Source organism: Leptonychotes weddellii, chromosome 5 (genome assembly GCF_054177405.1).
Source record: "Leptonychotes weddellii isolate Sample4059 chromosome 5, ASM5417740v2, whole genome shotgun sequence".
In the NCBI taxonomy this organism is placed as follows: Eukaryota; Metazoa; Chordata; class Mammalia; order Carnivora; family Phocidae; genus Leptonychotes; species Leptonychotes weddellii.
The window spans coordinates 34,979,219-35,003,213 of NC_138373.1; the positions used below are offsets into that span (position 1 = coordinate 34,979,219).

Sequence of the window (23,995 nt, forward strand, 5' to 3'; positions counted from 1 at the left end):
GCCTGGGTGCTGAGGACACCAGGACTCGGGCCCAACGGCTGGAAAGGCTGTATACATGGTATTGACACGTGGTATGTGCAGACCCGTGCACACATGTGTATGCACCCCTTACACGGTGTACCACGGACACTGCCCTCCTGCCTGGGAGAAGTAACAGCAGTGAATACTTGTAAGATGGAAAAAATCCCAAACCATCCCCTTGTGTGAGAACAGGCCGCTTTCCAAACAAGCAGCCACTTGACTTTCCGGAAGCTTCTCTAGGCTTCCCGGAAGCACCAGATCCCTCTGGCAGAGTTAGGGCCTGAGGTTCGCCCCGCATGTGCCAGACAATGAAACTACCAGGGCCCGTGCAGCACCCGGTGTTACCCCAAATGTGCAGATGGGGAGTCTGAGGTTCGCCCAGCAGCACGGTGGGGAGCCCAGACCCCACGCAGCCTGCCTGTCACACCCCAACCTGGTCCAGGTTTATCGTGTCCTCTCCAGACAAGAAGTGGCCAATCCTCAGGGATCCATGGTGAGCAGCAGACTTGCCTCCCCTTCCCCAGGGCTGGGGAGTCCAGGAGCAGACAATGTAGACTTCCTGTACCCCAGGGAACCCTGGAGAGCTCTCAGTAAGGGCCGGCAGGACACACAGCCCTGTCCCAGGGGAGGGGTCACTCACTGGGCACACGGTTGATGGCGCGCAGGGGCCGCAGCACGCGCACTGTCCGGATGGCCGAGAGGCTCACGTTGTGTCCGTCCAGTGAGTATTCCATCATGCTGGGGGAGCGGCAGAGGGACAGGGAAGCTCAGGGGGTGGGCAGGGCCCCGGGGGCAGGGGTGAGCACCACCTTTCTCCAGGGCACCTTGCCAGCCGAGGCCGGGAGGCCTGGTCCCGGAGCCGTGCACCGAGCCTCCCTGGGGCCCCTCACCACTCACAGACCATCTGTGTCCGTCCTGCCACCCCTACTGCTGTGGGGTAGTGTCCTCTTCCCTGGCAGAGGCCGCACTGGCCCCCCAACCCCCAGCCGCCTCCCAACATCGGCCCCACTGGACCCCTGCAGAGTGCACCCCCATCCTTCTTCCTGGTGGGATCCCGGGGCAGCCAGACCCCGGGGCAGCCAGCGGGGCCCGAGGGGGGCAGGGCTCCCAGCCAGGCTTGGTCAGGCACCGATGCCACTGGGTCTCCTGCACCAGCTGGCTCTGGTGGCCAGGGGTTCATACCCCGCCATGACGATGAAAAAATCCAGCCTGTTCCACGTGTCCCCCAGGTAGCACTTCTGCCCAAAGAGGCCCAGGGCAATCATCTTGATGATCATCTCCACCGCGAAGAAGGCAAAGATGAAGTCGTCGAAGGCCTGGAGGGAGGCGGGGCCTGAGACCCAGTCCTGCCAGCTGGTCACCCCGAGGCTGGCCATGGCCAGTGGGCTGTGCCCCCCGCCCCCCGGATGCCCCCGGGCCCACCTCCAGGATGCTGCAGCGCTCTGACTGGCACTCGACGTCCTCACAGGGCCGGAACATGCCCAGGGTCACGCAGTTGAGCATGATGACCAGCATGCTGACGTGCTCGAACCACGTGGGGCAGGCGGCCGAATTAAGGATCAATGCCGGAGGCTGCGACACGGCCACAGGGGAGCAGCACGGGGAGCGGGGCCCTGGGACCCACCCCCAGCACCCCGTCAGCTGGGCCTTGAGAGGCAGAGCCGCGACCCTGGCCACTGTGTGCAGCACCAGCACACCCCCACGTGGGCCCCTGGGCAGGGGCCGGAGGACAGGCTCCCCACAACACCGGTGCCCCAGCTCAGGCTGGACACTCGGGGAGCCATCTCACAGGCTTTGTCCGGCCTGGGCCCCAACACGTGCTGTGGATGCACACACACCGTGGGGGTGTGCCCGCGCTAACCCCCACGTGACTCCAGCAGGCCGAGGGTACCCCGACCACAGCTACTGGAATGAGGAACGAGAGCTTTCCATCAGCTCGGCAGCTGGGCGTGGGGGACCTGCAGCCCTCCTGAGCACCTGGACCAACGGGGACCCAGCAGGACACCTCCTCGCCGCCCTGCCCCACCCCGACCCCCCGGTCCCGGAGCAGAAGTTGCCCAAGTGACCGGCCCCATCCAGGAGTCTCCAGCTAGCGAGTGGGCATCCAGGCAGGGTGGGAGCCTCGGGAGCCAGCTCAGCAGGGTGTGCCGCATCCTCACACACTCCGCACCCCGGCCACCCTGCAGGCTCCCCGGTGTGGGGACCACAGCCCAGGTGTGACCTCCCGGACATGCTGGGAGCAGCCACCAGGTGGCGCTGGAGCTCGCCGCAGGCTGAATGGTGGCCTGGCCCAGGGCGGCGGTCTCTGGGAAGGGGTGCACTCCGCGCCCCCACCCCAGTTAGTTCGCTAGGGACTGGGGAAGCCCTCTGCTGGGCTGGCTGGGTCAGGCATGAAGAAGGGCCGGGCTGCGTGGGGGAGCTAGGCTCCATGCAGACCCTGTGGATGCAGACGGATACCCCTGGTGGCCGGGAGGGCTTGGAGGCATTCTGTGCACCCCACACGCCATCCCCACGTCAGGGTCTGCAAGCAGCACCCCCCCCAGGGCAGGGGGGGGTGCAGGGCCAACGGCGCACAGTACAGCGTGGCACCAGGCCAGCACCATCATTACGTGCCTGCCCAGAGCGCCGTAATTACGGTTAATGGGCTCGGCGGTAACAAGGGCCTGGGCCAGGTCTGGCTGCAGGGAACAGAAGCCAGCTTCCTACTAAAGCAGCACCCGGCCCCCAGCCCCACCTGGGGGGGCCTGGCACACATGCTTGCTCAGGTGCTGGGCCGGGACCAGGTCATCCCCGTGGGGTGGGGGTGGGGGGCCACAGTGCCGTGACTGACAACTGCACCTATGTGCACCAGCAAGGCTCCATCAGGGCGTCTTGGGGACCCCCTGCACAGACCCGGTCCCAGGCTGTGTCATGGGGGGCTCAGGCTGCACCGCTTTCCTGGCCTCCTGACCCTTTGTCCCTTAACTGCTGCAGTCACACCTCTGAGGAGGGACATCTGTGCGTGTCACAGCAGGTGGGATGCTCCCAGTTAAACAGAATGGGTCAGCAGACCCGCCTGCAAGGAGACGAACCCCGCATTCCCCCCACATCCCTACAAGGCCCGGAAGGAGAGCAGGAGGCCCCGGGTGGGCGACAGGAGGACAGGCGACGGTCGGACGGTGTGAGGGAGTGCATTCCAACCCTGACCCAGAGGTAGACGCAGGTGCACGCTCCCCCCCCGACCCCCCGCCCTGGGAGGCAGCGCACACCAGCCTGGGCCCCCAGGGTGTGCACCCACCCAGTGAGGGTGTGGGAGCTGTCTGCCCCTTTTGAACCTGTCCCAACATGCTGAGCTCTCCCTGTACCCTGAGTGCTCCCCCCTCCCACTCCTGCAGACATCCTGCCCCAGCAGTAGGGTTTTCAGCCCAGTCGAGCCCTGGCCCCCCAGCTTCTCCTGTCCACCAGTACCATTCACCCACACCTGGAACTCTTGTCTCTCCAGCCCATGGCCCGATTTCTCCCCCGCCTGTGCCCAAGCTCATTCACATCGCCCAGACCAGGGAGAGTGACCTCAACTACCAGGTGCCCTCCACCATCAGGTGATGGATATTCATGCCCTCCCTGTACCTAGCCCGGAAGAAGCCTACCAGCTACGCTCAAGCCCCTAGCCAACACTGCTACCCCCACCCCCAACACACACACAGTACTTCAAGACATCTAGCCACACCGTGGTGTGGCCCTGGAGCAGAGGGCCAGGTGGGGATGAAAAGGGCAGGTAAAGGCATCTTCTGGTCTGGGGATTCTTGCAGGGGACCTGCCCCGGACCCCAGAGCTGGTGTCAAAGCTGAGGACCTCTGTCCTCAACAGTGATCCTGGGCTGTGAGGCCAGTGAATCTGGATTCAGGCCAGGATCCACGAGACTATTCAGGTCAGGGGCTAGGAGGGGCTAGGAGGGGCCCTCACTCCGAGGACAAGCCATAAACTAGGCCCCAAGCAACTGGAAAAGACAGCCCTGCTTAGAGTCCCTGAGCTGGGGTCCTACCTCTACATCTTCCCAAACTGCTGACAAGCGAAGCCCACCCACCAACCGTGGCTTCCTCCTGACTCTGCTGGTCCTATGGGCCCTGGCCTGCCTGCCCCACCCGTGAGGCATGCCTGGCAGGCTCAGGACCCCAAGGGGCAGAAGGCTGAGTGCCCAGCAGGTTCATCCAAGAAGTGGGGACACTACTGGGGTGGCTGGGACAACCAAACCAGGCACCTAGAAAGTTCTCCATCCATCCCCAAGGACCCTCGCCCCTTTCGGGTTACCATCCTAATGATACAGCCTCTGCCTCTCTCGCTCCACCACCCCACACACACACCTGGGAGTGAAAAGACCCTAGGGTCCTGCACCCGAGCCCCAAGATCTTGCCTTGGTCTGTGTAAAGGTGTCACATGTATGTGCGGTTCTCCCGAGACACCCCAAGAACTGCCCTGCACCTCCTGTCCTGGGTAGGGGCTCCACTGGCCCTGCAGATGGCCAGGAGGCTCCCCAGAGACAGGGGCAGCCGGCCCAGGGGTCACAGGGCTGGAGCGGCCCCCTGCACGCGCAAGGCCAGCCCCCTCCCCAGTCACACCTTAGTGGGCAGCTGAGGACAGGCAGGGCCAGCCGGCTCCTCATCCACAGCCCAGTAACTTAATTACACAGATGGATTTTCTGGGTTTTAATTAAAAATCCTTTAGGTTTTGAACCAACTTCTACAAATTAGAGTCAATTTCCACCATGGGTTCAAGGAAGCCAAGGTAATGTGCAGTCTGGAGGCGGTGGCCATACCGGCACAGGGAGGGGGCTGTGGCGCTGCCCAGGGCCCGAGTCCAACGCTGAGTGATGTGGTCTCTGCCACAGGACCCCAGAGCCCCGGGAGGCTCTGTCCGGCCACAAGCCCCCTGACCCACGTCCTTTTGACTACCCTGGCCCCAGCCCATCCAGCTCCAGGAACCTCCCAGGGCCTGGGCTGGGCCTGCACCACCACCCAGGCTGGTGGGGGGGATGCTCATAAATGAGAGACGGGGTCCCAGAGCCTCTCTCAGCACTGGGAGCAAAGATCCTGTCTGTTGGGGGACCTCTCAAGTATCATGTGCACCCTGCGGGCCCCACCCTTCCAGCATATTGCCCCCAGCCTGGCCTGATGCCAGTCTTTCCCACCACCTCCCTCCCCTTCAGGTCTTTCCGGGACCAGTGGGGTAGCAGGTGCCGAGCCAGCGCTGCACCACCTTCCCACTCGTGCAGCGGCGCCCATGGCCAGGCCTCCCCCAGCGGGGTGGAGGGCCCCAGTCCTGTCTTGTCGCTCTTGGTGCCAGATTCATGGCCTCTCAGACCAGAGCTCCAATGCACCCCACACGCAGACACCCCAAGGCCAGGCCCAGTGGGTGAGGAGGTGGATTCGAGGGGCAGTGCCAGGTGACCGCTGTCCATGGTGCTGAAGACGGCCTGCCCCAGACACCCACAGAGGGCTGGGGAGGAGGCTCTGGATGGGGCCTGCTGAGCAGCCTGGGGGTGCTGCTCACGTTGACCCAGGCTTTACTGGACACCACCCATCGATCCACCCTTTCTCATTCTGACTCCCAGCTGGTTAAGCAGAGCACACCGCCTGAGCCTTCGAAGATGGCGCTGGCCTGAGAGCACCATCTCTCCCCTGTCCCTGGCTGTGGGCAGTAGATGGCGACAGCCTGGAAGTGGGGGTGACCGCGGCAGGCACGGTCATCTCTGCACGAAGATGCCACTGGTTGGGAAGTGTGAGGCTGCTGGGACCGGGCCTGGAAGCCAGAAGGGGCTCATGGCCACTCAGCCCACGTTTTGGGGGCTGCCGGTCCCTCACCAGCAGCTGTGCCAACAAGGGACCCTGACACTCTATGAGGATCCCCACAGAGGCCTGTATGGCACAAGACAGTGTGACCCGAAGGGTGGTCCTAGACCTCTGAGCCAAATCCTCATCGTTGCACACAGGTCCCCACGGCCACCCAGCCCTGCTGGCTCAGGGTCCCCAGACCTGTGGAGTGAGCCATTTCTCCCCCTGCCCAGCTCGGAGCCAGGGGACGAGCCTGACCCCTGACAGTACCACTACCCACCCCTCACCCTGAGCCTCAGTTTCCCCAGCTGCACGATGGGAGTGATGGCGGTTATCTTTCAGGTGCTGAGGGAAGCATCCAGCAGACTCCATGTCCCCTGTCCCCTCCCTCATCCTGGCAAGGCCACTTCAGCTCCCCTGGCTGGCCGCGGACACGGAGGGAGGGGACATCGTGTTTTTGCCATGGGGGCACAGCTGGGCGAGCTGGACACCCCTTGCTGAGAGACGCAGACCGGTGGGGGACACGGAGGCTGGAAGGCTGCAGCGGGGTGGCCACGAGGCAGGCTTCGTGGGGACTGGGCTCTGACCCCCCAGGCTGGGCTCCCTGAGGGGCCATCGTGAGATCACATGGAGAGAGCTGCAAAGCTCTGTCTCTGGAAGATGAGAAAGCCCCAAGCAGGCCAGCCCCGCCTGCCGCCCCCCAGGGCAATCTGCTCCGCCAGCTAAGCTCCATTAGACCAAATCCACAACAGCTTGGCGTGAGTGTCCCTGCGCCCGGGAAGGTGGTGGGGCATGGGCAGTGGGAAGAAGGGGGCGCAGGGTGGGGTGGCCCAAACACTCAGGCTGGCATCGGTCTCCTCTTTCTCATGCCTTGGCCCAGGTCAGGCCAGCAGCCTCCCCCACCTCCCTGCCGTCCGTTCCGTACCCACGGCAGCCCCCCACCAGGATCTCCTGACTCGGACATGGCTGAGAGGCAGCCCTGGGCCATCCTGATCCACTGCCCATCGGGAATACTGAGCGCAGACCCCCACACCGGGCCCTCAGGGACCAGCCTCTGACCTCGAAGGGGCTTGCAGTCTGTGGTGTGGATGAGGGGCCCCGACAGGCAGGGGAGGTGTAGGGATGAGCTCAGCCAGTCCACGGGCTCCACATGCACGCGCACTTGCCCCCAGACGCACAGTGGCCCACTGATGCCCGGCACTCTGCACCAAGTGCCCCCCTCTGTCCCCACATGGACAGCTGGTGGGCAAACCCTTCCCTGCCCTGGGGGAGGTGGTACAGGGCCCTTCCCTGCTACTGTGCACACAGGCCTGCTGCCCCCACCCTGGCCCCCCAGCCTTCATCCTCTTGAGCATCCAACCTTGCTTTTACAGTTTGATTAAGGAGAAAAGCCTATGTTTATTCATGGGGTAGAAAGCCCATCCCACAGGAGAAAACAATCCCGGGCCACTCATGAGAAAACGTCTACGGTACCCACACAGCTGAGCGGGCGGCTGGAGACAGAACCGCTCTGGGGCCGGAAGAAACACCCCACACGGACCCAGCCGGCCACATGGGGGCCCAGTGGGCAGCATGGGAGACCCCCAGACCCGGCCCGCCTCGCAGAGCACAGCGCGGCCTTCCCCAACCCTGGCCCCTCTGGGCCCCTCTGTCCGCACGAGCGCTGGGACAAGGACAGTGCCGGGGAGCTGGGGAGGCCGCCCAGTGGTGCGTGCGGCCAGGCTAGCGAGTCAGGAAGCACCGCCGGCGACCACGGACGACTGAACGTCCCAGCGTCTCTACGGACAGGGCGTGACGCTGCGGTGGAGGTGCCGAGATTAGAAACCCATGCTGGGTGGACGGAGGGGAACGCAGCAGCGGCGGAGACCGTTCACAAAGAGCGCTCCCGTGCAGAGGCTCGCTTCCCTAGGACTCGGCTGGACGTACATGCACCAAGAGGCACGTGGAGTTCTGGGAGAAGCCCTTGTCGGGGGAGCCACGGCTCGGGGCGGGGAGTTGGCGAGACGGGGCAAGGCTGTCCCCGCCTCTGCCCTCTGGGCCTCCCGGGACGCATGTGACGGCAAGTGAGGCGTCTCGAAGCCCAGGCCCAAGTAGTCCGCATGGGCTGTCAGAGTGGGGGAGGCCTGGGGAAGGGTCCCCGTCCACCAGGGCACACACTTGGCCCCTTGCTCATGGTGGCGGGAGTCTAGGGGCCTTCTGCTCCTCGCCCAGCTGGTGAGCCCACCCCCTGAGGTTGCCACAGCAACACGCTTGCGACAGCCTCCTCCCGGCCCAGCATCTAACACAAAGCAGTTTTTATTGGAGACGCACACCATTAATGACACGGCTTCTCCCGGACCAGCCTTGGCGCGGGACCTGCCCCTCTGCACCATCGGGGACCTACCAGGCCCCTGTGAGCACCTCCAGGGAGCCCTCAAGGGCGGCACACAGGACAGACAACGTCTGAGCCAGGCAGCAGGGCCCCCGTGGATGGCTCCCGGCAGCTCCTGTGGGGCGCAGCTCCCACCCGGAGGCAGGTCCCACAACTCCTCCAACTGTCCACACCCCCGAGCACACCCAGAAGTGCAAACAGGTCCTTGGACACACACACACACACACACTCGTGTTCCCAGCCGCAGGGCTCGAGACAGCCAAAAGGCGGAAACCACCCCAATGTCCACAAACGCACAAAAACACAGGGTCCAGCCGTGCGATACCGCTCAATCATATCATGCCCACATCGCTATGACACGGCTAAACCTTGAAAATGGGACGCTCGCTAGGAAGCCAGGCACACAAGGACAGGGATTGTAGGATTCTGAGTCTGTGAAGCAGAACAAACGCGGACAGACCGGGGAGCAGGGGCTGCCAGGGGCTGGGGAGTGACAGCTAACGGGGACAGGTTCCCTTTGGGGTGATGGAATGTTCTGGAACTAGGGAGGGCTGGAGCTTTGCACCGCACTGTGAATGCACTCAACTTCCCAAGATTGCTACACTTCAAGATGGTGAATTTTAGAGCGTGTGCACGTCACCTAACTGTAACAATCTGCGTGTCTGGGGCTTTTCTTTCCAACCGCTCCATCCTGCTGGAGTTCCAAACCCATCACTGCTGTCACTCACTCACAGGGCGGAGACTCAGACCCAGCGCCAGCGTGGGTGTGGTGGGGGCCTCCTCCTGGCTCCCCTGCCTCAAAACACCCCTGCAGGGCACAGCCACCCCCCGACTCGGGGCAGACGTGCTCCCCAGCACTCCCAAGTCCTCCTGGTGGCCCTCCACCGTGGGTCTGGCTGCCCACGGGGAGGGCGTCTGAGGACGCCTCCCAGAGCTCCCCGCGGCCGGGGTGACGGGATCGGGGTGTAAGGGGCGGCTGGGGCTGGGGCGGCAGCAGACTCCCGCCAGGCAGCGGCTGAGCCTGGCCACCGGGGAGCCTTTGAAGGCAGAGTAGCAGCTGCAGGCGGGGTACTACGGCAGCACCGCTCGGCATACACCCTGCACTGTGAGCCAGCTTAACCCCCATGACCCGCAAACCGGGCCTGGCCCTGCGGGGGCACCCTGGTCCTGGCAGGGTCCAGGGCTCCAGCCCCACACCGCAGGCCTCAGGAGGTCCACACCTGAAGACTGCCAACAATGGCCCAAGCCTAAGGACACCTGGGCCCCAGCAGGGGTCCGCTCCCTGGTGTCGGGGACCCTGCTCTCGTGGCAGCCTGGTCTCCTGAGGCTGACTCCATCCCTGGAGCACGGAGGCCCCCTTGGGCAGAAGGCGTGGAGCGGAGACCTTTGTGGATCCTGCCCCATTTCCCGGCCACCTGAGGGTCCCCTGAGGTCTTCACACTTCGGCCCCAGCCTGGGGGGTTGGGCACAGCCCCCAAGGACAGATGTACCTTCCCTTGTTACTGGGGACAATTATAAACACTCCTGCTTACTTAACTAGTGATATAATTGATTGATTAAGGCTTCCACTGTAGCGACAGGGCCCAGCCCAGGGTGGGACGTTCATGTGCAGATCAGGGGCCTGGGGGCAGTGGGACGGTCATCCGACGCAGGTGTGTATGCACCTGCGCACCTGCCCTCACACCTGGTCCCTGGGGAGCAGCTCAACGTTGCTGGGGCCCAGATGCTTCTGCTGCAGTCGCTCCAACCCACAGCCCCAGCCAGCTGGTGTCAGGACCACAGACCGGTGAGGTGAGCGAGGACACCAGCATGGCCGAGGTGAGTGGTGGAGGGAGTCCCACGGCAGCAGTGCCGGGTCCACGGGGGCCTCTGTGAGGAGTGGGAGGCCGCCACTCCAGATCACGATGGAAGGAAGTTTCTTTCCTTCCTGAGGTTGTTGCCACGATGACCAGCTGCTAAAAGGTGAGGAGGGGTCTGGGAGGTGGACCGCCCCCCCCAGCTCACACCCTCCAACAGCCCCACAGCTCAGCCCAGTCCCTGGTCTCCAGCCCCCCACCCCTGGGGCCACCACCACAGGACTTTATCTGGGGGAGAGGGGTGCGGTCCAGAAGATCCTGTCAGTGTCTGGGAAGAAGGGCAGGACGGGAGTGGGGTCCGGAGGGCCAGGGGTCCCCGCCAGGTGCGACTGCAGGCAGACTGTTAGGAATCAAAGGCTTTCTCGGCCTCTCCCCACCACACACATTGGCTCTGCACAGGGAAGGGCCTTGGTCCCCCGTGGCCAGCTCCCATTCATCCCCACCTGGGGGACACAGGACCGCTGCCCCCAGGGGGCCGCCCACCTGTCAAGAACTCCCTGGACAGGACCTGCCACAGCCCCTGTGGGGTGCAGCAGGACCCCGTCCCCTCCCCATTCTGACACAGGGCTAGCCTCTGTGCCCAGTCTGTGCCCCACGGCCTCTCCTGAACGGTGCCCTCTGCTCCAGCCTGCCCCTGCCTCCCCTCTGGCCAGACTCTTGCTGCAGGGAGCCCTTCTCCCCAACTCTGTCCCCATCCCTGTCCCCCCCACCCACAGCCGAGGCCTGCGTGACTCATGCTCATTCGGCTCTGGCCGGGGTGGGGAGCCGGGATTGCTGGCCAAACATGGAGCTGTTTGTTCTCAGCCAGTGGCTCAGGGTCACATGGGGGGGGGAGCTCAGGGGGGCTGGGCTGTTCCTGGGAGAGCACCTCCCCTGGGAAGCTGAGAAGCTGCAAGCCCACTCCCCATGTGGGGACACCCCCCGCTGCCAGAATACTCTTCCTCTGTTCTGAGAGCTGCTCCCTGTGCTGGTGGCCCTGGAGACTTCCAGAGCTGTGCCCGGGGGCTCCCTAGGCAGCGAGCTCCGACCCCAACCTATGAGGAACCTGCTCCCCAGACCCCCGGGCACCGCTGCGTCCCACCAGCAGAGCCCAGCGCCTGGGTATGTTGTTCTCGGTGGCTCGTGGCACAGAGGCCCCTCCTCCCTGCATGATTTCTGAGCTAATCCGGGCATGGCACTGTCCTGGGCCTGGTGGCACCCCTGCCCACCTGCCACAGGAGGGAGGGGGTACAGAGGGTGGACCCCAGCACCAGTGTGAGCCTAGGCATGTCTGGGCGCGTGTGTGCCCACTCGTGTGCAGACTCCTCGTCCCTTGTGCCATGCACGCCGCGTACACGCATCTGAGCGGGACCGTGTGCACATGCAACCACAGACACATGCTTACACTCACAGCTTCGAGGTGGCTTGACCTGAGAGGAGCGGGGCCCGTGGCTGGCGTTTCTCCAGAAGGAAGAGCCCCCCCACCACCCCGGACAAAATTAAACACTCATCCACACATCACAGAGCCCGAGCACAAGCCCACAGCTCCCTCTAATTGCACACCATTTTAAAGACCATGCTAATTAGGAAGAGTGCTAATGTCTCCACTTAACTCTTAATAAATAGCTTGATTTGGGATTTTTTTTCAAGGCATAATTGAGTGGAAAAGCACCCCATCTCCACCTCCAATCACCATACCTGCAGGGAGCCCGCCTGTGCCGGCCACGGACCCTCATGGAGACCCTGCCAGCCACTTGGTGGCGGCATGCGCAAGTGCCTTGGGGGCCCCCGACCACCCCCCGCAGGGGGGATTTTCCTGTCTGAACATGGAGCTAGCCCCCCGCCCAGTTTCTTTCCCATAGCTCAAGCTCTCCTGACAGAGCCCCAGGTCACAGTTCTGGCCCGGTTCCTGCTGGAGCAGCTGATGCCTTACAATGCCCTAAGACCTGGCCTCCCCTTCAGGCTGGCTTTGTCCTGGAGACAGAAGGCGGGAGGGGCCGGCCTTGCCAGGGGAGGCCGCCTCCCCAGCGACTCTCCTCTGCAGAGCCCCCAGACCCTGGAAGGGAAAGGCGTGGGCAGAGGGCACAGAGCCAGGAGGGCCCCTGCGGGAGATGACAGACCGCCCGTGGGGACAGGCCTTCGGGGCTGGCTCTGGGCAGGAATTCTCCGGGCCAGAAATAGCCGCCTCAGCGCCACTGCACAGCTGCCCGAGGCCTGAATTAGCGACCCCGTGGGACTGGACGCTCCCTCCATGGGAACTCGGCCTGAAGAACAAGGTCTGCTCCACCCCCCCACCGGCAGGCTGCCCGAGACCATGGCCCCAGAGTCTGCAGGAAGCTGAAGGAGGCTCCCTCCTGCGAGAGAACCAGGCCAGAACACCTGGCACAGCCCCCAGCACCGTCTGGCCCCCTGGCTAGGAGCCCATGGCTGGGGCCTGAGCTCCCCAGCTCTGCCCCTGGAGCGCGGGACCCATGGTGGCCCAGTCCCCCACGGTCCTCACACACCGGGACTCGCAGTGACCGTGGTGGGAACACGCACCACGTGCAGACACACAACTCTGCATACGTGCGAGCCTGGCTCACCCCACGTGGAGGCAAAGGGGCCCCGCAGCAGGGCTGTCCCCACACCCTCCCCCGCACACCAGCTGGCCCCTCCCTGGAAATCCCAGCCTCCCCACAAGCGTCGCCTGGCAACTGGGTATTAAGAAAGGAGGACGGGGCGCCTGGGTGGCTCAGTTGGTTAAGCGACTGCCTTCGGCTCAGGTCATGATCCTGGAGTCCCGGGATCAAGTCCCACATTGGGCTCCCTGCTCGGCAGGGAGTCTGCTTCTCCCTCTGACCCTCCTCCCTCTCATGCTCTCTGTCTCTCATTCTCTCTCAAATAAATAAATAAAATCTTTAAAAAAAAAAAAAAAAGAAAGGAGAACGGGCCTTGTGGCCACACCTGCCCACCTGCTCTCGCATGGCACACGGGGGCACCCCAGCCCAAGGGCCAGCCAGAGCCTCCTGCTGGGAGGGGGGTCCCCAAACCTCCCAGCTGAGGTCAGGGACCCATGAGTCCAAGCCCCACCCACACACACGACAGACACCCACAGGGCACCTTCCCAAACTTGCTGGTGGTCAAGAATCCCCAGGGTGTTGGGGGATTGGACAGCCAGCTGGGGGCCCACAGGGCAGGGTGCCCTGACCACCCCAGCAGGCGTAGGAAGTAGCCTGGCAGCAGAGGGCTGAACCCCTGCCAGCCTCGGGGGCAACGCACCCTCCACAGCCTGCTGTCTGCTCTGTAATTCACCCACCACCACCACTGGGCACTGCTGTCCCGCCAGGACCCCGATGCAGCGGCGGTCCCACCGGATGGGGCCTGCCCTCCTGCAGGCTGCGAGCTGCTGGTCAGGGGCCCTGGAGCTGCCCCGAGGAGCACACTTGAGCAGAGCCCAAGGCTGGGTGGGTGGAGGCCCCACGACTGGGGGCAGCATCTAGAACCTTCCGGATGAGTCCCGGGCACTGGGGGCTCCCCAGAGCAGCTCCAGCCCTCACTGGCTCCCGAGGGTTGAACACCAGATAGATGCTGGACATGGGGGCCCCACCAGCACCAGGTCTCCCGCGGTGATAACCCCCGCACCCCCCGTAGGAATCCCCCCGGAACGGGGCAGAAGCTGAGGCTGACCGCAGGAGCGAGAACTCGAGCGGGACGCCCACCGACCAGAGATGCAGGCGGGGCTGTCTTCCGCTCTGAGAAGGGACAGCTGAGGACCCTCGCGGGGGGGTCTTGTGGGGAAGGGAACACAGGGCTTTCGGCTGTCCGTGCTGGGGCTGGGGGAGGCGACAGCATGTGCCCCCACACAGATGCTCCCCTGCAGGCCGGCAGGTGCCCCACACTGACCCCTAGAAGCCCCAGAGGCCCCAGCTCTGGGTTCGGATCCTGCCTCAGCTTTGTTCTTCCTCCCTGCGAGGCTGCCATCCGTCCGGACCCGCAGGCCATCTGGACCTGCCTGTGAGGCAGCCGGAGGAGCCCCTGGAAAGGCTCTGGAGCCCACGGATTCCGACGCCCCCGTTTTATGGATGGACACAGGAAGCCCCAGGAGAAGCAAGCTCCTGCCTGTACGGTACGTTCAAGCCCCGCTGGGCACCTCTTCCAGCCCCTAGAGAACCCCCTGCACCCGAGCAGACCCCCACCTGTGCCACTGAGCCCAGGCCCCCTCGGGAAGGCCTGGGGAGCCCCCCTCATGCCCCACAGGGAGCTGCCTCCCCCAGGCTCCCTCCCCCACCACCCACTCAGGACCCCAGAGGCCCTCTGGCCCCACCCACAGATTATTAATAGCGGTGACATTTTGAAAAGGATGGCCCACAACCTCAGATCGCCAGCTTCAACTTGAAACCAGCGGGACTGAGCTCGGCACCCCGGTGCTCCTGTCCACAGTGCCTCCAGGGCACCCGGGGCCCCACCTGGGCCCGGCCCAACACCTGGCCCTGACATTTACACATGGCTGCCACGGCCAGTGTCCTCCGAGCGCCCACCCAAAGCTCAGGGCCGACGTCCTGTGAGCGCAGCAGAACGGACAGAACACAACACAGTTCTGACCGTGGCTCAGGGTCACCCGCGTTCGTCTCCAGTATGAGAGTCATGTTCTGGCCTGGGCTGAGGCGGGGGCAGGACACGCTCATTTGAGGAATCCTGGGTTCAGGATGCAGAGTCCCCAGTGCCCGGCCCGAGGACATTTTGGCCCCTGCGCCCAGGCCACGGGCACCTTCCCAGCTCAGCCACCAGTAATGGGCCATTCCCTCCCAGCCTAGACCCTCCCAGCCCTCCCTGCCACAGGCTGAACTGTGTCCCCCCAAATTCCCATGTAGGAGCCCTAACCCCCCAGACCTCAGACTGTGACTCATTTGGGAATGGGTCTTTAAGGAGGTGATTTAGGTAAACTGAGGTCAGTAGGATGGGTCCCAATCCCACCCAACTGGTGTCCTCACAAGAAGAGGAACTCAGGACACAGACACACGGGGACGACCACATGAGGAGGAGATGGCCGTCCGCACACCCAGCAGAGGCCTTGAAGGAGCCAGCCCCGGCCATGCCTGGACCTCGGCCTTGCGGCCTCCAGCCCTTGCAGGAACACACACGCTCCGGTGTGTTTGTTACAGAAGCCATGGGCAGACAATACAGCCCCCAGGGGCCATCACCCCCTGGGGGAGGTGTGGCCCTGACATCCCATCCCCACTGAGCTCCAGATATTGGAGTGAAGAGACGCTGGGGGAGGCGGTGGGGGTCCTGCTGCCCAGACAGACAGATGGCCAGAACGCTTTGGTCCCTGACCCTCTGAATGCTTCCCAGACACAGGCTTGGCCCTGTCTGTCCCGAGGGGAGGCCGCCCCAGTGGCAGTGGGTTCTGCCATGTCAGGCGTGGTACGAAGAGCTCCCCCCACCCCCATCGGGGGCCACGGACCCAACGGCTTGGGTTGTGCCCACAGGGGCAGGCTTCCCGTGCTGCCTGACAACAGGGTGGCTGGCCGCCAATCCTGTGGGGACAAGCCCCCGAGACCCCAGCCCAGCAGGCTGCACGCATGGCCGGGCCCTCAGAGCTTCCAGGAGTCAGGGATAGCTGCTTCTTCCCATGGGCCAGACTGGGGTGGTTCTGAAACATCAGTGGCCATGCTTGGCCCCCAGCAAGGGAGGCCCACGTTCCCATGGGGGACACCAGCTCCCAGCCAGACACTAACCAGAGTTCTGTGCACCGGCCCGCATGACGCCCACATTTCACACAACACGGCACTTCCCAGACTGAAATTCTTTACGTTGAGAACGCTGCTGAGGCATGAAGCCAGCCAGTTTGCAGAGAAGTCCAGAGCGCCATACGCAGAGCCAGGTGCAGCCCCCGTGACTGGAGAGGGGGCTGGCCAGGGGTGCACCAGCCCCTAGATGGCCACCAGGATGTCCCTAAAGCACAGCAGCCCCGGGCCATGTCCAGACAGGACCCAGAGGCAGAGCCCAGGCTGTCAGGGGTGGTGAGGGTGGGAGGACCTGGTGAGAGATGGGGACCCAGCGGCTGCTGACACAGCTGTGGGTCAGTGGAGTACCCCTGCCTGAGACCACCCGGCTCTACTCCGGACGGGCCCACCGCCTACAGTGCACCACCTGCCTTCTGCCTAGGAGCACTTCTCTTCATGCCTCAAAACCCACACTGAGGGATCCTCGACCTCACTCATTTACTGAGCACCAGCTGTGTGCCAGGACTGCTCCGGGTCCCTGGACGAGGGCCAGCCTTCACGGAGCCAGCCTGAAGACGATGAGGAACGGGTGACGCGTCCAGCAGTCAAACGCCAGCAAGAACGGTGTCCAGCAAGGACGGACATCAATGCGGTGAGGACTGCCCCGGGCCTAAGTGAGGGGTAAGGGTGAGCCTCCAGCCTGTGCCCAGGCCTGGCAGGGGGAGCAGGGGGGCAATGGCAGAACAGTAGGTACAGGACGACCTGCGGGTGGGCAGAGCCGGGGCCAGTGACATGGCAGTGTCCCGAGTTCTCAAGACAACCCCTACTCCTCACCCCTGCACAGCACTGGACAGTGAGGAGAGGGCCCTGTAGGACCCCCTGCCCCACCCCTGGGGCCTCCTGGGCCTCCTCAGAGCACACCTTGCTCAACCCTCATGGAAGAAGAGAGCCTCAGGAAAGCCCTGCACATAGCAGGCTTTGCTTAGGACGTACACCTGTGCACACACGGTAGGCTCTCACATTATGTGGGGCTTGGGCTCAGGCCTGTGCACACAGTGAATCTCCCTCCGTGGAGCCTCACCCCAGCTGGGGCCGTGGGCACAGGCTTCTGCACACAGTAGGGCCTCACCTTCCAGGAGTCGCGCCCCCAGTAAAGCCTCCCTGGAAGGACGGGCCTGAGTCCCTGGTGCCCTGTGCCCAACCTCCCGGCACATAGCTGACGGCCCGGGCCGCCTGCCCCCCAGCCCCAACCGCAGGCTGGCCCTGGGGAGTCTTGCAGCCACGCGGCGTGCTGGTTGGCCTAGCCTGGCTCCCCTCCAGCCGCCCGAGTCCAAGCTGATCCCCTAATAACTCGATCCATTATGTTGGAGTGGAGTTCCTGGAAACTGGCAGGAAAGGGAAGGCTTCTGTAATTCATCGGAGCCATTTTTAAAACCAACAATGGGGCGCCTCTCCCCTCCCCAGGCAGTGGGCCGGCCACGCTCACTGTTGCTGCCCCGGCCAGGAGGCACCGGGCGCCCCAAGGGGTGGTGGCCACAAGCACGGCTGGACCCCAGCGGCCTGGGCAGAGCCGTGTCCCCCCCGCCCAGAGCCCATGGCCCCATCCCTCCCTCCTCCGGCTTGGCAGAAGCCCGCTCCCCCCGCCCCCGCCCCGAGGTCAGCCTGGCTGGGGGTCAGGCTGCCCAGCAGTGGAGGTTTCTGTGTGCTGCCCCCAGCCCCCCCACTGGGGAGGCACACAGCCGAGTGGGACACGGAGCGAAATTCACATCGGGCTGCCCGTGAGTGCTATTCCCGTGTCCTGGGGTCCAGTCCCCACCGTGGGGGGCTCCAGGAGGAAATGGGGCCAAGAGGAGGGAGGGGGCCGGGTGGGGGCTGTGCGGCCCAGAGTGACCCACCCAGAGTGGGTGGGCAGTCAGGCCCCTGGGAACTCTGTGCGCATGTTCTCAGGGACCACGGACACCTCTGTATGACGGGGACGCAGGCATCACGTCCACCCCAGGAGGAGCAGACGGGGGTCCTCCTCACTTGCATCACGCCCTGGGGAGCCTCCCCACGGCTTCCTGAACTGACCCCACAGCAGCAGAAGGGATCCAGATTCCTCCATGGAGGCGGGCAGGTGAGACTCGCAAAACTGTGCGACACTCTCTTCATGCTCAGCCTCCGTGTTGCCACAGAAGACACGCTAACACGCAACGGGTTCATTACCGTTCTGAATGTATTATCTCCTGAGGATTTCCAGGTCCGTCATCTTCCAATTCTAATAAGGTGAACGGCAAGATGAGCTCCCAGGGCCCAGTCCATCTGTAGAGCCCGCAGCGTGGGGACTCCCGTCTCAGGGGGCGCCAGACACGGCGGCTCGCGAGTCGTCAGCAAACACGCTCCAGCAAATGGGTGCAAGTCACCTCGAGCCAGGGGCTCCCGTGCTCCGAAGGATGTCCCCTGTTGCCCAGGGACCCCCCCTGGATGGTGCATAGCCCCTGCACGGTGCACCCCGAGTCCTGACTGGCCTCTAGAACCACCAGGCCGCGATATGCCTCCAACACCCACTAGGGACCCAAGCGCTTCCGGGCCTTTCCAGCCACAGGAAGGGGTCCCCATGCCCCCTACACAGCATGGGTCAGTGGCCCCACCCCAGGCTTCCCCCCCCCAGACTCACCTGAGCAGGCACCGCGGGGCTGGGCCTGAAGGTCCCCAGTGGGAACGAGGCCCACCCTCCCAGGCAGGAGCCCCACAGCCCGCCCTACCCCACCCCGCCTTGAGGGCTGGCTGCTGACAGAGGGCCGCGGCGTGTCTCCGTGGCTGTAGGAAGCCAGCACAGAGGAAGGTGGGGCTTTCATAATAAATCCCGTAATTAGGGAATCCCTGAGCTCTTAGGAGCGCGGGCACGTCGTCACGTGCCTTGCCCACGTCTTGGGGTTCCCTCCGCCCGTCGTGTGGCGTGCTGCCCGGGGGAGGGGGGCTTGGAAGGTTGGGGAGCAGGCAGGACCTGGGGACGCGGAGCTCTGGAGGAAACGCAAGGCCTGTTCACACTCAGACACAGAATGCACATTTTGGAAGAGCCTCTGACAGTCTCCACCCCTCCTGCACATTTCTGGAAGCTTCCATGAGGTCGAGGCTCAGGAGTGTGAGGGTCTGCAATATGGCTGCTGGCTCCACGTGTGGCAGAGGCCCGGGGCCCACCTCGGGACGGCGGCCAGCAGGTGGGCTGAGGGAAAGGGGCTGCTGTGGGGTCTGGGAAGCTTCAGGCAGGCCAGGGCCGGCCCCAAACAGCCTGGCCAGCTTCTCCAGGAACAGTGTGTCACCAACCCCCTTTCCTGGTTTTGGCCTGGCCCTCATACCCCCCTGGGGCCCCCTGGGAGGCCCCCCACAGCGGCAGGCCCCTGGACCTCCAGGGGCACTAGCCCCAAGGAGTGGGGCTGCCCAGGAGGCATCTGCGAGGAAGGGGCCGCCGGGTAACATGGGGACCCACCCCCCTAGGGCTCTGTGGGAGAACGGGGTGGAGAAGCTATGCAGCAGTGCGGGTGGGGTACTCACAGTGACACAGGCCTGGGGTGGGTCCAGGACAGGGCAGCCAGAGCTGGGTCGGGATGATGGGGGCTGGGAGGGCTGGGGCAGAGCTGGACTTGGGGACCTGGCCAGCACAGCCTACCGGCCCCAGGGCTTAGTCTCCAAGAGCTGCAGGACCCTGGGCCAGTCTCCCTAACCCTGAAATGCAGCTTCCCAGCCCAGTGCTGAGGGACCCTTCAGCTGTGAGTTACCACAGGGACACCCCAAAGGCAAGGAGCCGAGGGACAGGCCCACACAGGAAACAGGAGAGCGAGGTGTTCACCCCGCCCCCACCGAGCACCCCTGCAGAGCAGGTGCCAGGAGGGGGCACCAGAAGGGGTGCAAGCCCGGTTGGCATAGCAACCAGGAAGCCAGCCGGGGCCTCAAGCAGATCGTTGAGAAACGTGTATTTCCTAATTAAAGTCGGAAAGATGACACTGATCCTAGGGCAGCCATGGGGGACGGGGGGAGCTCTGCTCGGGGGAGCAGTTTAGACGCTTTTAACGACCGGGTCTGCACCCCCACCCTCCTCGTGTCTCTCTTTTACGGTAAAACTCCCAGCCTGACCAGAGACCACAGCCCGGCTGCCAGAGTCCTCAGAACGCCCAGGTCTCACGAGCCCGCCTGCCCCTGCTCCTGGACCGCCGGCCACGGGCCCTGGAAAGGCCGGAGGGCGTGGGGAGGGGTCTCCCCTCTTGGGGGGCAGGTGGTGCTTGGCTGACCACACAAAGACACATGGAGTGCGGGGGGCTGGACAGAGGCGGGCCCCCCTCCCGGTGCCTGCCAGGCGGCTGGAGCGTGCTGGAGGCGGGCGGCGCCCTGGGGGGGGGGGGGCACCGTCTCGTCCCGCCGGCCTCCAGAGTTCTGCAGATAAACAGTCTAAATTAGGAATTAAAACATGCCTTGTTCCCACCAGCCGGCAGGCCGTATTTCAAACGTGCAGGAAACACTCCTACTGCGGCCATGAGCCCCGAACGTCCCAACGTGATTCTGCAAGATCGCCCAAGCGGGGGGGGGCCTGGAGGGGGTCCCGCGCCCCTGCTACCACGGCAGTTGGGCTGCCCTGCCTGGACCTCCCGTCAGCCCCCAAGAAGACAGGAGGGAGTATCCCACAGCGGGGCTCCTCCCGCTGCCCCCTGGGACGTTCCTGGGGGCCACACAGCAGGCGTGGGGAGCCCCGTGGCCATCTGTGGAGGGTACAGGCCTGGAAAAAGACCCCGCTCCCTGCCCAGAGGGAGGCCTGGGTGGGCACGGAGTGCAGACTCCCATCCTCAGGCACTGCCTGGGACTCAGGGAGGGGGGCAGGTTGCGGGGAGCCCCTTCCTCCCTGAGCTCCGGTCCAGGGCTCCCCCCGCCTGAGGCTTCCTGCCCAGCCTGCTCCCCGTGGGACCTGCAGGGGTCCTGCCTGGAACAGGGTGCTGCTCTGGGACAGAGAGAGCTCCGTGGTGGAATTCCAGGCATCAGTCAGCAGAACGGAGGGGCCCACTCCAGAATTCCAGATGCCTGCCCAGGCTGGGGGCTGTCTGCTCTGCCAGGGGTCAGCGGGTGGGCCTGGGGGCAGGGGAGGGCCACTGGGGCTAGTCCAGGGGACGCCACCTTCCCCGGGGGTGGGCCTGGGAGAGGACTTGGGGCCAAGGTGGGAAAAGGTGGCATGTCAGGAATGGGGAGCATGGAGGCAGGGGGTGAGGCTGCACCAGAGGGCGGGTCCCTCCCAGAGGCCCCTGCCCAACACAGCCACCGCCTGAGTCTCCCCAGGGCAAGGAGGAGAAGCTGCTTTCTGGTGTGTCTGCTCCAATCTCTTCCCCAGCCCCCCACGCAGTCCCTCTCGGGCTGTCCCCACCCCACACCCCTGTCAATCCCAGCCACAGCGAGCATGGCAACTGTGAGAGGGACGCGGTCTGACCCACAGAACCCCGCCGGGGGAGTGGACGCCAGGGCTCGCTCCAAACACCACCCAGCTGCCTCAGGCTGGGAGGGTCACCGAGCCCCGGGAGACACCCCATTCACATGGCCACTCACCAAATGTCCACTTAGACACCCCGGTCACAGAGAAGTCACGGCTGCCCAGCCCCTTCTGCCTGGGATCAATGTCTCCATGAGCAAGTTGAGACTGACATTCCTTCAGGAAACAAACCAGTCAGCGCTAAGAAGCCAGACTGGGACCACAGTGGCCGCTGACGCGCTGTGCAGATGTCCATGGGGGCCGCAGGCATGAAGCCATCAGGCTCGGCAATGGCAGAGAGCGGGGCAGGAAGGGCCCCTGGCTGACGTGTGCAGGGGGGCCATGGGCCCCCAAGAGGGGCCACCCTCTGATGTAACAGCTGCCCTCAGCCCATGGTGGCAGCCCAGGGAGGGGACACCCGAGGCTGAGACGTGCTACAGGCGGGGACAGGGTCTAGGAGGCTTTCAGGTCTCCTCGCCCCACCAGCACCCATCCCTCTGCCCACCGGCCGCTCAGCTGAGAAAGTGGAGCAGTTCCCAAACCCCATTACCGCCCTCGGGACAAGACCCCAGCCTCTCGTCTAACAGACGTCCCATGACTCCTGGTCGGCCCAGCCTGAGAAAGGTCCAGGCCGGGCCTGGCGGGACCTGGAGACCCAGACGCAACCACAGGTCGAGGCTGGGGAGCTCCAACGGCGATGTGGGGAACGGAAACCTCGGCTGGGGTCACCGCCCAGCAGCCCACCTCCCTCCCTTCTCTGGCCCCCACTCCCAAAACCCCAGGACTGTGGCCCCTTGACATCAGATCAGTCTGCCATCTAAAATTGCCTAGAACCTTCTGCACATCCTTCCCTGCTGCCCTGAGCATCCCTGAGCCATCAGCCTCGGGCCCTGGGCAGTAGCATCCCCAGAGGCAGGGGGGCTCTCCAGGACCTGAGACCCCCGCCTGGGCTCTCCTCCACATGCTGCCTGGTGGGCGGGGGCACCATGGGGCTGCAGGGCCGCCTCCCCCCTCACCCAAGGTCAGCAGGACCCTGCGAGGGCGCTGTCAACGGAAGGAAGCCCTGGGCAAAGCCACATGGAGGCTATGTGTCTACGCCCAGGGACTGTGAGAACAAGTGTTGCCCCAGTGAGCCCCACGTCAGGCCCGCCGTTTGACACTCACTGACCGGGGTATCTTGGAGCGGGGTGTTACCAGGGGGCCCCAGGCGGGCAGAAGCTGGACTGAGGGGCTGTGGCCAGAGGAGCCCACGTGGGCCGGGAACCCTGCTCAGTGCTCCAGGGGGCTCAGGGAGACCAGAGAGCCCCAGAGTGGACGGCAGGACCCCGCCAGGACTGTGGGGGCGCTGGGGAGAGGCCTTCCCCAGAACCTCCCATGCGGAAACCCTCCGAACGGAACTATGCTTGGAGATGAGCGTTTCAACAGGACGTTTAGGTAAAATAAGACCTAATCCAGCATCCCCGACGTCCTTGTAACAGGGAGAACAAGACACCGACACGCACAGAGGAAGGACACCGGGAGGAGCCAGCCCCGTCCACGCCTGGGTCTCAGACGCCCAGCTTCCAGCACTAGGACATGATAAACGTCTGTGCTGTGTGTCGGCTGGAGTCCCTTGTCATGGCAGCCCAAGCCCACGGGCAGAGACAAGCCAGCCCCACACCGAGGGAGTCGGGAGAGGGTGCCCCCAGCCACTCCCTGAGCTGCACTCAGAGCTCACCCGCAGTGGGGGAGGAGGCTCACAGGGGAATCGGGGCCCACAAAACACACTGGGCACCGCCCTCACGGAGACCCCCATTCCTACCAGAGCTGTGTGGAGACTGCCTCCTCCAGGAAGCCCTCCCTGCACCACCACATCTCCTATGGGGACAACTGCGCAGAGCCGCCTGCCTCCCACCTGGCACCCACTCAGGCAGCCGTAGGGTGTCCCAGAGTGGCCACTGAAAGAGCCCAAATCACCGAGTCAGCAGCCTCCCCGCCCGGCTGGCCCTGTCGGAGAGCTGGGCCCGGGGCCGACGGCCGGACTACCGACAGCAGGGTCCATCCGCTCCAGGTGGCTGAGCTGGGGGTCTTGCACAGACACTCGGGGGCAGGAAGCAAGGAGGGGCTCAAGGACACACAGCACCGTCGCCCACCGCACGGGCTCCCACCGCACGGGCTCCCGGGGCTGAGCCGACAGGGTGGATGGTCACCGTGGGCATTCCACACGTACCTCCTGCCTGTCAAGATGGGCTGGGGGCTGCCGGAATGCACCCTGGCCTCGGAGGACTCACATCCACCTTGCAGGCTGCAGGCGTCCACGCTCCTTCTAGAACGTTCTCCCACCGCCAGGCCTAGGCCACACGGAGGCCTGGGTGCCAGCCCAGGGGCCCAGGCCACCTCCCACGGCCCTGAGTGGCGCACGGCTCCCCCACTCAGCATTTACGGAGCGCCCACTACGGGCCAGCCCTCCACCTGCAGCACGTGTGGTGAGCCCAGTGAAGAACTGACCCTCCACCGCTTCTCTTCCCAGCAAACACCACGGGCTCCAGGTGCCCATTTCCCGTGGCTGTGGGACCACACATGGGGCCCGTGGGGTGGGGAGGGCAGGTTGCTCGTGGAGATGAGTGTCTGGGAAGGCTGGGGGCCTAGGGTCTGCATTCCGGGAGCAGCCCTGCGCTCGCTAAATTGCTTTATGTAAGTTGGGCCAGGCCAGGAAACCAGGAGCCCCGGCTGGGGATTAGTGACAGGCGTTGCCACGGCAACCTGATCAGTGGGAAACATGTCGTCTC

The 23,995-nt window shown here is 64.5% G+C and overlaps 1 protein-coding gene across 3 annotated transcripts in view; it reads right to left on the reverse strand.

Annotated features, from left to right (window-relative positions):
* CACNA1H (calcium voltage-gated channel subunit alpha1 H) overlaps positions 1 to 23,995 on the reverse strand; it is a 59,867-nt gene that overhangs the window by 23,159 nt on the left and 12,713 nt on the right. For all 3 annotated transcript variants that reach the window (XR_014145406.1, XM_081820357.1, XM_081820358.1), the window contains exons 2-4: positions 1,444 to 1,555; positions 1,204 to 1,337; positions 662 to 759 (exon numbers count right to left, since the gene is read on the reverse strand). Coding sequence is in view for 2 of the 3 variants with exons in the window: in XM_081820357.1 (XP_081676483.1) it covers positions 662 to 759; positions 1,204 to 1,337; positions 1,444 to 1,555 (344 nt within the window). In the remaining variant the exon portion in view is untranslated. The remainder of the gene's footprint in view (positions 1 to 661; positions 760 to 1,203; positions 1,338 to 1,443; positions 1,556 to 23,995) is intronic.